The 14,133-nt window shown below is 46.5% G+C and overlaps 1 protein-coding gene across 12 annotated transcripts in view; it reads left to right on the top strand.

The window, feature by feature from the left end:
* NF1 (neurofibromin 1) overlaps positions 1 to 14,133 on the top strand; it is a 1,956,660-nt gene that overhangs the window by 1,599,227 nt on the left and 343,300 nt on the right. For all 12 annotated transcript variants that reach the window (XM_085649550.1, XM_085649547.1, XM_085649544.1 and 9 more), the window contains one exon: positions 4,776 to 4,906. In XM_085649550.1, the coding sequence (XP_085505676.1) occupies positions 4,776 to 4,906 (131 nt within the window). The remainder of the gene's footprint in view (positions 1 to 4,775; positions 4,907 to 14,133) is intronic.

The following is a 14,133-nucleotide window of genomic DNA, read 5'->3' as shown; positions in this document are numbered from 1 at the left end:
GATTTGCTACCACAAAGCAAAACTAACGCTATCCGTTCCCCCTAAAGCCCATTCTTCTCGGAAGATAGGGGCGTCCATGGCTTTTCTAGGGCACATCCCATTAGATGATATCTGCAAAGCAGCTACATGGTCAACACCGCACACTTTCACTAAACACTATTGTTTAGATATGCAAACCAAGCAACAAGCTAGTGTGGGCCAGGCTGTACTCAAAACATTATTTCAAACCACTGCAACAGATACCGGTGGTCGCCGCTAAGGTTGGGAACTGCTATATAGTCTATGCAAAAGTGTGTAATCTGTAGCTCATATGCCTCGAACGGAATATGCTACTTACCAGTATGCATCTGTTCTTGGCATGTAGAGCTGCAGATCTACACACGCCCACCCGGCTACCTGTATCTGTTCCAGTCTATCTTATTTAGATACAACACACATGGGTTTCTTCACTGTTGTTACTACGCTCCATCTTTCCCTGCTGGTGAAAAACAATCTGAGGATGGAGCCGAAGCCCATGCGCAATACGATCCAAAGGAGGAGTCACCGACCTCGTGACTTCCAAAGACATTCCAAGAGGAAAAACAAACTGCAAACATCCGGGCCCAACACCAGATGGCGATCTATGCAAAAGTGTGTAGATCTGCAGCTCTACATGCCAAGAACAGATGCATACTGGTAAGTAGCATATTCCTTTTTGCTAACAGTCAATCATCCGGCCAGCTCCCTGAATGTGGAGGTGGGCAGCTTGCCAAAAACAGGTGTTTTCTTTATCCAGGGGTGGTCTGATCCATCTTTGCCCTTTGTGGCATTCCTCCAGAGGGCCTGTTTGCAATCACAAAACAATGCTTCTGTGCTCTGGAACATGCGTTCTGCCTGAGTTAGGACTTATAGTTTCCTTAAGTGTTCACGTCCATTCATCTGATTTGTCATGATCTGAGGAAGTTGCACCAGAACTGCACTCGTATGATCTTGATTACCCTGAAACAGCAAAAGGGAGGTGTTAGTCAGACTACTTACGCCTATCTCTGTGCCCTCCTCTTCCTGTTTTCTTCAGAACGGATATCCTCTGTCAGTGGGAATGCTGGTTCTTCATCCAACCCTCTTTCTAAATGGAGGGTGGGAGAGGCAGTTTGAGTGCTTTTGAGTAGTCCTTGGAGTAGGTGGATGTAATCTTAGTAACGCCTCCACTAAATCTGTGTATTCTGTCAAGTTTTGTTTCTTGTTATGCTGAGGAACATGTGGAACTCTTGTCTGGGATCTCTTATCCGATGTGGTGTTCTTTGTGCTATCTTTAGCCTGGCAAGGCTTTGCATTTGGCATTGTTAACAGATGTCAGCCTGATCTTTCCTGTGTTTGCTATATCGGCCGCCGTCCTTTTTTTAAGTCACCTGTTGTAATGCATTTTGTAAAAGGCTTGTCTTACATGTTCCCTTTGTAGACTTAGGTTATGCCTCATTGGGACCGAGTCTGGTGCTTAGCCGTCATGTGAGTTCACTATTTAAGCGTATGCGCAGTTGTTAGTTATGACTTCTCAACAATACGATTATTTTTCTGATTGCTGAATACTGTTGTCAACCGCCCATCGATTGAAGTTTAAGGTGAGACAACAGGTTTTTGTCGCATAATTGATGCATCCTAAGCGATTGCTAATAATGATTTTGCTTTGTGAATGACAAGGAGCAATTCTTTGATTGCATAATAAAAGAAGATGGGCACATTTAAAATGAATGTTAGCATCCATTGGAAGCTGGCAAAGAGCTTGTCTAGCAACTAAAGTAGCTTTCTTTTATCATAGCCCTTAACTGAAAATACTTCGATCTAATGTGCTTTTTGTAACTGGCCTATCCCGCTCTTTGTCTTGTTTAAATGGAAGACATGGGCATTGGCAAGAATCAAGTTGATTTATCCCTGACAAGGGCGTTCCTCAGATGTGGAGCAAAGTGAGGTACGTTCTGTAAATGAGAAAAATGAACCTGGGTTTTCTTTGCCAGAACCTGGTGAACATTCATGGAAGGGCGTAATCAAGATAGGAGCTTAATTTTATTGCCTTCAGTCTCAGAGCAGCCTCTTGAAGGAAGATAGTGCGTATGTATGTTTAACATTATCCTGGTTTCCAAAACAATAACCTCTGTGTTCTTCAATGTACTTATTGCCAACTATGGTTCATCCAGCTTTCCGCATGTTTCAGAGAGTCCAGCAAGTAACCACAAAGGAAGCATGCATAATGCCCCCATTTTAATTCATTGATTGTAATGATTTAGAAAAGCTAAAAATCAAACAAGCATGATTGCCTAACTTTTGCAGTATTTTCTTGAGTCTACCAATTCCTGCCTCACCCTATTGACTGCTGTTGAGTTAGAAGTTGAGCGAAACAGACGTCGCCAAACCCACCTCCCATTCCTGTATAGTTTCTGGGAATTAACAACTTCTTTCCAACACTGGCTTCACGCCATATCAGGGCTAGAATCCCTGCTGCCAGCTGCTCGCCATACATGTGGTTTGTTAATTCATCCAAGGATGTTGTGGGGTTTAAGACTATTTTGTGGGACATGGGTGGAAGGGGGAGCCCGAAACTGCCACTGAAATGTATGCGACACCCTACTGGGCCTGGTCCACTGTATCTACTGTCCTGAAGCTTTCACGTAAATGATTTAACCTCAAGTCAACTATATGACATGCCTGTATTATGCCTGCTGCACTTTCTTATTGCTTGTTTCTTGATTTCACTTTGTCTTGAAATGATGAAAAAAGAATTTAAAAAAAGACTATTTTGCTGTTGGCAGCCAAACCACCTCTTCCTAACGCTTGTTCACTGTGAGGGGGACCGCAGATGTTATGTGGAGGGTCACCTTTGTGCTAATTGGTTTGAACTGTCTGTTAAAGTGGTAAACGTCCAATACTCTTTGATAATAACTCTCTGTCACGGATGTGTCTATAATAATGCTTATAGAGGGAACAAAGAGGTATCAGAGCTGCTGTAAAATCTATTTTTAGAGGCAGGACCGAAATCTAAATTTAGACCTTTAAGGTTCTCTAGTAATATGTGGAAGTACAAAAACTAAGATCTGGAGGTGGGATGAAATAGGAAATTCCAAAATTAGGATAACAGAGGGCTGCATTTGGCAGAAGAAGCATTTTGAGTGACTTAAACTTCATTGTATTGTTTATATTTGAAGAAACAAACATTAGGAACATTTTGTGAGGCAGTCAACAAAGATTGTCACTGCTGAGCTCAGCATAGTTTCAACAGAATTGAACTGTTCCTTTGGTGGAATGATGAGCAGTAAGCTGCCAGTATTCCACCTTGAACGCTTTTTTAAGGGTTGGTGACATTTCAGCGTTCCTTATATACAGGAAAATATCCTTGCCCAACTATGTTTAAGCCATTTACTTTCCGTTCACCTTTTTTCAATCTGAGGTCTCAATTGTTGTCTAAAGCAGCCCCATCATGGCCCTCTACCAGGATCTCATATTTAGGAGCGACTTAAGAGACTGCTTTGAAACAGATAAAGAAGTAGTTGTCTCAGAGCAGGGACTTGCTGCGTGTTTTACAGTCAGAATTCACATTAGTTTCATCATGCTAGCGATGGTTTTTAGATCTGAATAGACTGACGGGTGACGACACTATGAAACCCTCAATTTATGTTTTTTTTAAACCCTGCCTTAGGGCCCATTTCCTTACATCATAATGTTTGTCTGCATGGCATTAACCTGCTATTCAGCCGCTGCTTCAATGTTAGGTCATTCTGGCATTCTGTGTTTATCAACCCTCCGTGTTGCGTGAAGTCTGGATGCAGCTTTCTGGCGAGAGCTGCGTGACCAAGATATTAGTATTAATCCGCATTTTATTTACAAGTTTGCTATTTAAAATCCCCAAAAATAATGTGTTACTGTGATTGTTTGTTATTAGATTAACTGTAATTACTAATAGCTCGGCACATTTTTTCTTGTATTATATTCAGTAGGGAAATAATCTTAAATGCATTATCTGTTATCTAGTACAACTGGGAAATATCTTAATTGGTTGCTTCCGGGTAATATATAGTTCATAAAAAGTTTCTGCAGATTGAACAGTGGCACTATTATCTGTTGAATGGAAACATGTTTGGACAGCAACAGCAGAGGGTGCAAGATTATCAATACAAGCAACATGCGATAGGTCACTGTTTTGGGATGACAAAACGTCACTTATTCCAGGCACCAGGAATCCTAGCCTCGTCAAAGAGCAACTGACATTTTCTATCCATTGAATTTCAGCAAATTTACAGTCTCCGTTCTAGCAGCTCAAAGCTGTAAGAAAAGGCTTTCCATGTTGAGTTTCTGGTGAAATGACATGCAGTGATAAGCGTGTTTTAATACGCTTCTGTCTGACAGCAGAAAGATGGTTGTATGGTACAAATGCGAATCAGCGCAGCAGAGTCCCGTGTAGCATCGCTGAGTAACAAGAGGACTTGTTTCTAGAACTTTGAAAAATACTAAATGTTTTTGTTAAGTGGACAGATGGCATTCAGATTGCCTAAGGAAAGACTGTTGATCTGCTGTGGTAAAGTAGTATTTTATTTGTCATTTAAAAGCAAAACTTATATGGAGTGTTAATCAAATCAAATATACATTTTAAAAAGTAAAAAAATAATTTATTTGAAAATAATCTGTTTTCAGTCATTGCTATAAAAATTGGTTTAGCAAAGTGTGCTGTATTGTTGTTGAAAATGGAACACTTAACGGCTGTAATAGACGGATACAGTAATTACAATGACATGTTTTTCCCTTCACAGAAACACAGAGAATAACATCGCCCCAGCAGCATCCTCATTTACGGAAAGTGTCTGTGTCAGAGTCCAATGTGCTTCTTGATGAAGAGATTCTGACTGATACCAGAATTCAAGCTCTCCTGCTTACAGTCCTTGTAAGGATATTGGCTTATTTATGACTTTATTCTGCATTATAATATTACACATTGTGATGCACCTGAAGGTATGATTGATGGTTATGGAAGCAGTAGCAAATGTGTTGATATTTCAGAAATCATCCAATAGTATAGGCTCTTTGACCTTGCCTACTCATAGGAAGAATTTAAGAAAACACTCCGGTGGATCCAACCTAGATTCTTCATCTGCAGGAAATGTTCAATGATTAGTGTGTGGCCACCTTTGGCAGAGAAACTTCATGTGGTCTTGGGGCGTGTAGTTGTTCATCAGCGATCAGTGTTTTCTCAGATTTCATAGGAGGATCTCTATTCATCAGGAATATGAAGAAATTTAGAGTGGGTTTCCTGAATAGGGTATACTGTTAAGGGTAGTTTAGCTTCTTGTGTTAATAGTGGTAGGTTGCATGTTCATTGCCTTTAATTGCCCACTATGAGTTTACTTGATTTCTACTATTCCTTTCTCATATAGGTGTGTGGACAGACCCACCCCATAGTTCCAACAAATCCCAGTGAATATCTTTTTTGCTGATAGTTACTGATGACAATTCATCTTGCGTAGTGAATCCCACCCTTTCTCATCATCATTGGGGGAGGATGTAGCCTAACTGCTAGGGCGGCCAACCTTAATTCTGGGGAACCAGGTTCGAGTCTCAGAAACGACGCTCAACATCCTGTGATTCTGGGCAAATCACTCAATCTCCCCGTGCCTACCAAAAATGAATGTGTCCTTGTGTAACGCAACTGGTGCTCATGTAAAGCACTCTGATACCTGATAACTTTGGTTTCAAGATCGCACTATATAAAACTTCCCCCCAAAAAAGAAGAAAAAAAAGAGTAACCAGGCTTCAGACTGCCTGACAAATATACAGGCTCATAGATTTATAAATAGGGATGACACAACTTGACTTTTATCTTGCTACTTGAGACATACTTTAACTCACTTTATCCATATGTGCCTCATTTTAGTTGAACTGTTGTACTAATGTATACTTCATAGTGCAAGTTCCTCATTGTTGAAATATTATGAGGTATGTGACTAGATCAAAAATATTATTTTGCATGCCTTAAAGGAAGTTGGAGACCTGATCAGTCAACAGACTCTATGAAGTCCCCATTGTCAGATTTTGTATAGAAACAACGCCTCTAAGGAAATTGTGCGGCCCAGACATGACACAGTGGACTTAGTTGCCAGATTCACCTTCAATTTAATCTCATACCTGCACGATACCCATGTAAATAAACGATGGCTGCATTGGTGTGAAAAGTAATCAGAGATTAACCTCCGACCATGCACACAATCTTGGCATTATCCTGGACTCCTGCTTCCACACGCTCTGCCTGCTTTGAAAGATTTTCAAGTGGATTCCCAGTGAGTCCATTAAAACAGTCACCCATGCACTCGTCAGCAGCAGGCTCGACTAAGGCAACACATTCTACACTGGCAGCACCCAAAACCTCCTAAAGAAACTGCAAAACATCCAGAACGCCTCTGCCAGACTCTTCCTGAACATCCCCCGCTGCAGCCACATCACCGGTTACCTGAGAGACCTCGACTGGCTCCCAATCAACAAAAGAATAACCTTTAAGATTCTAGCGCACGCCTACAAAGCTCTCCACAATGCCAGATCTGCATACCTCAAGCACATCCTCTCCTTATACATACCCGCCAGACATCTCCGCTCAACTGTTTCTGCCACTGGACCGATCCACAAGACCTTGGCTGGAGGAAGATCCTTCTCTTACCTCGCTGCGAAGACCTGGAACTCCCTGCCTCTACATCTCAGACAGTCACTATCACTACCTCAATTCAGGAAGGACCTCAAGACCTGGCTGTTCGACTGAACCACAGAATCCCCCTCGCACCCAACCTACCCAAATAAAAATTAAAACTATCCACATTACAGCACCGTCAACCTTTTCTACTACAGGGGTGGTAGGTGTCAGTGTATAGCAAAGATAATTTGTTTCCAACTTCCTATTTGAAAGTGCCACATGATCAATTATCTAAGACTTTTCAGTTTGCGGTTCTTTGATTTGGTTCACATTCTCAGACTGTGAATACATGTATTTCCTGATATTTGACAGACTGGGTTCAATACTTGCTTGTCAATAATTGAAGACGTAAGTGATCTTGTTCTTGAACTGGACTCAAGTGAAATTGAACAAATGTTGGCTGTGCCCACCCAACATCTCCAATTTATTTTAGCAGGGCTAGACAGTGGTGTGGAACGTTTTTCTGCCACAGGACAAGAATAGACATCAACCTTTTGGTCGATCCTACTTTTCAGGCTACCACTTCTTATTCTGCCGAAATTATAAACTTGATCTTTCTCGTGACTCGTATGCAGCATGCAATGGAGAATGTTAGAGAAAATCTCAGAACTTGTTGGAAAATAGTCTTTTGAGCACCTGTCTGACCTGGTACGCACATCAAGTAATCCCCACTTCGATGTCCTATGGCAATGCAACTCACACCATCTACTGACTGTATATTCTTTCGCTTGGACACTCCTAAAGTGGCAGTTGTCACTAATGTTTCCATTTTGTGATGGAGTCTGCATTTGGATAAGTAGTCCTTCAGTTGACTGTGAAATTACCATGGTCCACTTTTTACTTCAGCATCTTGGAATTGTGAGACTTTGTGTCAAGTTTAATAGGCATTTATACTTTTTTGGTCCCAGAATATCATGCATAAAATCTAACTAATGAAACAACTGCCGTGTATGGTTTGAACAAGAGGACTCCGTGGTGGTTCGAGTGTTCTTTCTCTCAAAACAGTGAATATCTAGATTTGGGCAATGGACAGGTTCAGCAGATTGACATATATGTGCCATTCATACAAGCTTTGCCAGGATGTAATCCATGAAATATTAAGCGCATGCGCCTTCCCATCTGTAGAACCTGTAGTTTGCCAGCAAATGCCACACACTTTGCTCCCTTAAATTCCTTTGAAAGCAGTGGGGAGAGGAGTTGGCCTAACGGCTAGGGCATTCCACCTTGAATCTGGGGAACTGGGTTCGAGTCTCGGCAATGATGGTGAATATCCTGTGATTTTGGGCAAATCCCTTAATCTCCCTGTGCCTAAAAAAAAAGAAAATGAATGTGTCCTCACGTAATGCAACTGGTGCTATGTAAAGTGCTCTGAGGCCCGATACCTTCGGGTCAAGTTCGCGCTGTGTAAAACTCCGTTAAAAAAAATGTAGTGGGGAAACTAATCTGTAATGAAACTTTCCACTTAACTGCAGGTTATGGTCACAAACTCAGTTAAACAAGATCTGACTTCAGAAAGATGAGGTAATCCTAATTTCCCTGGTGTGCTTGGTATCAAGATTTCTTGAAACTCTGCATATTGTTCCAGTTTAAATGGGTTTATTATCACAGCTTCAGAATGAGGAGAGAGGCAGTGCAAAATTTCAGCCGAAACTGCAGTACCTGTGCTATATGGCCTGCAGGTTAAAAATAACTGCTTTTTGTGGTGTTACTACAGAGGATGTATCCACAGCTTAGACACCCTCTTCAAAATATTACATACACTACGGAGTAGTTTGTGACTTTAGTCCATCCTACAAGACATTGACTATTTAAAGGTGAAAAAGTATTCTTTTTAGAGAGAGTGAGTTAATGTGGACACAATAAGGAGTAGTTAATTGTGACCTACACTATTTCTCCACTTGACTAATTAAGATTCCTGTTGTTCCTTTTTCCTTAATTTAACAAATATATATTGACCCAAGTTGTTCCTTCTGTCTGTGAACTGAAGTTGAATCTGAAATTTGTATGTCAGGATCTGCTTTTCTGATTGAGACTCCTAACCGTAGATTCCTAACCTTTAGATATTTCCCAAGCACCATACTGGATCCAGAAATTCTTGAGCACTACCTCTGCGCGTTGATAGGTGGTGTCGATCTGGTCCATGTTGGAAGTAATGTCATGGTGCCCATATAAGCTCGACCCCGGCTGATTGACATCAGTTGCTTTCTTTTCACACCAAAAGTGCAGACCTGGAGAGCATCGCAGTCATTTTTTGGCCACCTTTTTTGCCTTTTTTCTACTCCTTTTTTGAGCGTTCCTCCCAGTGTGCTAAAGACATATCTCACAATAACCCACTAGGTTCAAACCACGTGGAGATTGTCACCAACAAATGTCTGTATCTGAAAGAAACAGTTAGTTATAGATTCCTTACCTTAGAATTACCCCCAGACGTCAGACTAGATCCGGAAAGTTTTTCATCAGCAGTACCCTTGTGCGTCTGAAGGTGGCGTTCGTCGACTCCGCGTTTGTCATTGGCGCCGTGGTCGCCGGAATGACGTCGCGGTAGCTGCATAGACGCGGCCCTCGCGCACCTACGTCAGTTATTTCTTTTTCTGCGCCAGCAAGCGCAGATCCGGAGAGAGCAGTACCCCCAGTCATTTTTTGACTGAGATTTTTTTCTCGACTTTTGTCGACTTCATTGTTTTTTGAGTCCTCAGGACTCCTGGTGCACGAGGGATGCCCATCTTTAAGGCTTGCGGTTCCTGTAACTGACTGATGTCGGTTACGGATCTGCACTGCATGTGCCTCCACCGCCTGGAGCGCGACCACCACCCCAAGTGCTCTGACTGCTGCACCATGGCCCGAAGTCTTTGCAGGAGCGGTCCCAAAAGCTACTCGAGGCCCGGCAGTCGGCTCTGTGCCGTTTGAGGTGACGGAGGAGGTCGAGGGACCGGGCGCGGAGCCACCACCATTCATCCTCTAAGTATTCGCACTCGGGGTCAGGTAAGTTTAAGCCCAAAAAGAAGTTGAAGAAGCATCGTCGCTCTTCGACTTCTCCCTGTCTGTCGGCCGACATGATGAGGAATGCCGGTGGTGCCCCTCCAGCGGCTGTACGTGTGGAGCCCATAGGGTCGGCTCCGGGTTTCCCCCCCTCTGGCACCGGGAGCGACCCCTGCCCAGCTTCATCAGTACTACGAAGTGATGCACGCTATCTTTGTGCAGTCCGCTCCGCTGGCGTGCCTTCGGGCCCCGGGGACTAGGCTGGGACCTTCGACGGCTTAGGCCTCGGTGCCGCAGGGTCTCCTTGGATCTAGGCCTGGATCTGGTTCGACGCCGGCCAACCTAGTTACGCCTCCCCCTGCGCCGATTCCACCAGCACAACGCTCGCCTCCGGCATTGTCTGTGTCTCCAGCCGATGTCATTCCCGGCCTCCATCTCAAGGTAGACACAGAGTCGGACTGGCGTAGATCCGACGCCGGCGGGTACTTTTGTGCCCCTGTTCTACCCTGGTTCTTTGAGACCAGATTGGCAGCCAGAGGAAGGTGAGGAGGACTGGGAGGGGTCTGGGGACCCTTTAACTGACCAGTTGGTGTATGAACCGGACTGGTGAGAGAAACTGGGGTAAGCCAGTAGTCTGGATACCTCACCAGACCTTGGCATATTGTCTCCTCCTACCGTGGCTACGGAGGAGGGAGCGTCATACGCAGTGGTGTTGCGTAGGGTGACGAGGCTCTCCTCCACGAGCTACCTACGGTGGCAGTCAGGACTAACCTCCTCACAGAGGTCATTCAGCCGGCAGCGAGCTGTTCGGAGCTTCTGCTGCCGTTTAATAAAGCCCTCATGGACATCCTTTTGGGCCTGTGGTCTAGGCCCAACACAGGGGCTCCTGTGGACACGATGATTGCCCGACACCACCGCCCGGCCCCGGGTAATCCCACTTTCCTCTCCCAACACCCTACCCCTGAGAGCTTGGTGGTTGAAGCCTCCACTTGTAAAGTCGCCTTCCCTACCGCACCACCGGAAAGGGAATCCAAAAAGCTGGACCATCTTGGGAAGAAAATGTTCTCTTCTGCCAGCCTGGGATTGCAGTCAGTAAACACCGCATGTCTGTTGGACCGTTACACCCACTCAGTGTGGGATACGGTGGCGCAGGTGCTGCCTCAGTGCCCGGAGGAGGCCCGGGCCGTACTCTTCTGTGCAGTTGCCGAGGGGAGAGACGCAGCAAAGGTTACCCTCTGCTGTGGGCTGGATACGGCCGACGCACTTGGCAGGACGATTTCCACATCAGTAGCCCTTCTACACTACGCCTGGTTGCGTTCGACTGATTTTTCAGGGGATGTCCAATACACCCTTATGGACATGCCCTTTGATGGCCGTTGCCTTTTCGGTAACAAGGCAGACAACGCACTAGAGTGCTTTAAGGACTCTCTGGCTACGGCTAGGTCCTTGGGACTCTCCACCACCCTCCCTGTGCAGTCTGCCTTTCGTGGCTACGGAAGGGGTGCCCTGCTACATCCCGCACAGAGCCACAGGTCGGCACAAGCTATTCAGCCCCAGCGCGGCCGTGGACATGGGAACCACCGACGTGGTTCTGGGGCCAGCAGGTGGGCCAGACAACCACAGCCCCCCCTGCAGCAGCCTCCAAACCTTCCTAGTCCGACCTTTCAGGCCCACCAAACGCCAGTAGGCGGCAGGATTCTCAATCACCTCCCCCACTGGCACACCATCACGTCGGACAGGTGGGTTTTGCAAATAGTCCAAAGGGGCTACTACCTCCACTTTGAGACTACCCTTCCCTCCATGCCACCTCAGTACCATCGCATGTCGGAGGATCACCTGGCTCTTCTCCAACAGGAAGTTTGCCATTGAGCGCGTTCCTGCCCCAGAAGTAGGTTGTGGTTTATATTCCCACTACTTTCTGGTGCCCAAAAAGGACAAAGGCCTGCGTCCTATCTTGGATTCTCCAGTAGGAGAAGTTCAAGTTGTTGACGCTCGCTCAGGCCTTGTGTGCGCTATACCCTGGATACTGGATGGTAGCGCTGGACTTGCAGGACGCTTACTTTCACATCCCCGTCCTGCTGGCCCACGGGCGTTATCTTGGGTTCATGGTGGGCCACGAGCACTTTCAGTTTACTGTGCTCCCCTTTGGCCTTACCAGCGCCCCGCGGGTGTTCACGAAAGTGATGGGGGTCACAGTTGATCTGCGCAGATCAGGGGTTCCAGCCTTCCTCTATCTCGACGACTGACTGTTGAAGGCGGGCTCGCCCCAGGCTGTCGTCTCCCACCTCCAGACTACAGGCGACCTCATGCATTCGGTGGGGTTCTCCATCAATGTGCCGAAGTCACACCTGACCCCGTCTCAGAGGCTCCTCTTCATCAGAGCGGTTCTGGAAACGACGCAGTTTCAGGTTTATCCTCCCGAACAGCAAGTCTGGGATATTCGGGCTATGATTTAGATCTCTCAGCCCCTATCCCGGGTTTCGGTCAGGATGACCCTGAGGCTGCTAGGCCTCATGACCTGCTGATCGACCATGTCAGGTGGCCTATGCAGGCTCTGCAGTGGGACCTGAAGTTCCAGTGGGCGCAGCATCAGAGGAATCTGTCAGATTGCGTCCAGATCTCAGAGGGCACTGCACGATAATTGCAGTTGTGGCTCACGAACCAGGATTGGGTCAACGGCAGATCCCTCTTCCTTCCCCAACCAGAACACACACTGGTGACAGACGCATCTCTTCTAGGATGTGGCGGCCACATGGGAGAGGCAGAGATCAGAGGTCTCTGGTCTCCGGCGGAGTCGGGGCTCCACATCAACCTTCTGGAGCTTCGGGCGATCAGTCTTGCACTCAAAGCACCCCTTCTCTCTGTCAGGGGAAGAGTGGTACAGGTGTTCACGGACAACTCCACCGCCATGTGGTACTGCAACAAACAAGGCGGGGTGGGGTCGTGGACACTATGTCAAGCAACCCTTCCCCTCTGGACATGGCTGGAACATCAGGGCATATCCCTGGTGGTTCTACACCTGGCAGGTTCACTGAACGCCAGGGGAGACAAACTTGGCCGCAGGTGCATGATGGATCACGAATGGCGTCTTCACTCTGTTGGTGCAAGGTCTCTTTCAGCAATGGGGAGAGGCTTGGTTAGATGTATTCGCCACCGAAGAGAACGTGCAATGTCAGCAATTCTGCACGTTGGAATTTCCAAGGCAGCAGTTTTGGTCTTCTATACGCCTTTCTGCCTATACCACTTCCGCCCAAAGTGCTGAAGAAGATCAAGAACGACCGGGCCTAAGTCATTTATGTGGCTCCGGATTGGGCACGAAGAGTCTGGTATCCTGAGCTGCTCAACATGGCCATCGATCCCCCGATCCGACTGCCTCTTCGGGAGGATCTTCTGATGCAGCAGCAGGGATGGTCCTCCACCTGATCCTGTCCAGCCCCCACCTCCTTGCGTGCAGATTGAGCGGCGGCAGTTGACGTCGTTTGACCTGCCTCCAGAAGTCTGTGATGTAATCTTGGCAGCTAGGCGTCCTTCCACTAAGACGGTATACGCCTGCAGATGGAATACATCTGTGGCATGGTGTACAGCAAAGGCTGTGGATCCCCTTTCTGCCCCTCTTTCTGAGCTTCTCTTGTTCCTCCTTTCTTTGGCCCAGCAGGGCTCTGCTCTGGGCACTCTTAAGGGCTACTTCTCGGCCAATTCAACCTTCCTCAGGCTCCCTGATCATCCTTCTCTTTTCAAGTCCCCTTTTGTAAATGGATTTCTTAAGGGCATTACTCATCTTTTTCCTCCTGTTCCCTTTGTAATGCCCCAGTAGGACTTTAACTTATTTCTGACATACGTTATGTGCCTCCCTTTGAGCCACTGCATAACTGTCCTCTCAGACTTCTCACTTTGAAAACTGCTTTTCTGGTGGCCATCACCTCTACACACAGGGTGAGTGAGCTGCAAGCTCCGTCTTCCAAGCCTCCCTTTCTGGCTGTCCAGACGGACAAGTTCGTCCTTAGAACTAGACCATCCTTTCTTCCCAAGGTGGTTACTTCTTTCCACATTGGCCAAACCATCACTTTGCCCACCTTCTTTCCGCCTCCGCATCCTTCGAAAGAGGAAGAGATGCTCCACCGTCTGGATCCAAAACGTGCGCTTTCTTTCTACTTGGATCGCACCAAACAATTCCGGGTGGACGACCAGCTCTTCATTGGTTACGTGGGCGCTAAGAAAGGTCGGGCTGTGAACAAACGGACCATCTCCAGGTGGGTCGTTCTGTGCATCAAAGCCTGCTATTCTTTGGCTAAGAAGGTGCCTCCAGTGTGGCGGCGCGCCCATTCCACCAGGGTGATGGCAGCTACCACTGTTTTGGTACGAGGAGTCCCCCCTAAATGACATCTGTCAGGCAGTTATGTGGACATCGCTGCACACGTTCACTAAACACTACTGCCTGGCCAGCCAAGTCCGGA

Source organism: Triturus cristatus, chromosome 3_2 (assembly GCF_964204655.1).
Source record: "Triturus cristatus chromosome 3_2, aTriCri1.1, whole genome shotgun sequence".
Classification (NCBI taxonomy): domain Eukaryota; kingdom Metazoa; phylum Chordata; class Amphibia; order Caudata; family Salamandridae; genus Triturus; species Triturus cristatus.
Note: the sequence above shows the minus strand (reverse complement) of the source record. Positions and strands in the feature narration are given on the sequence as shown.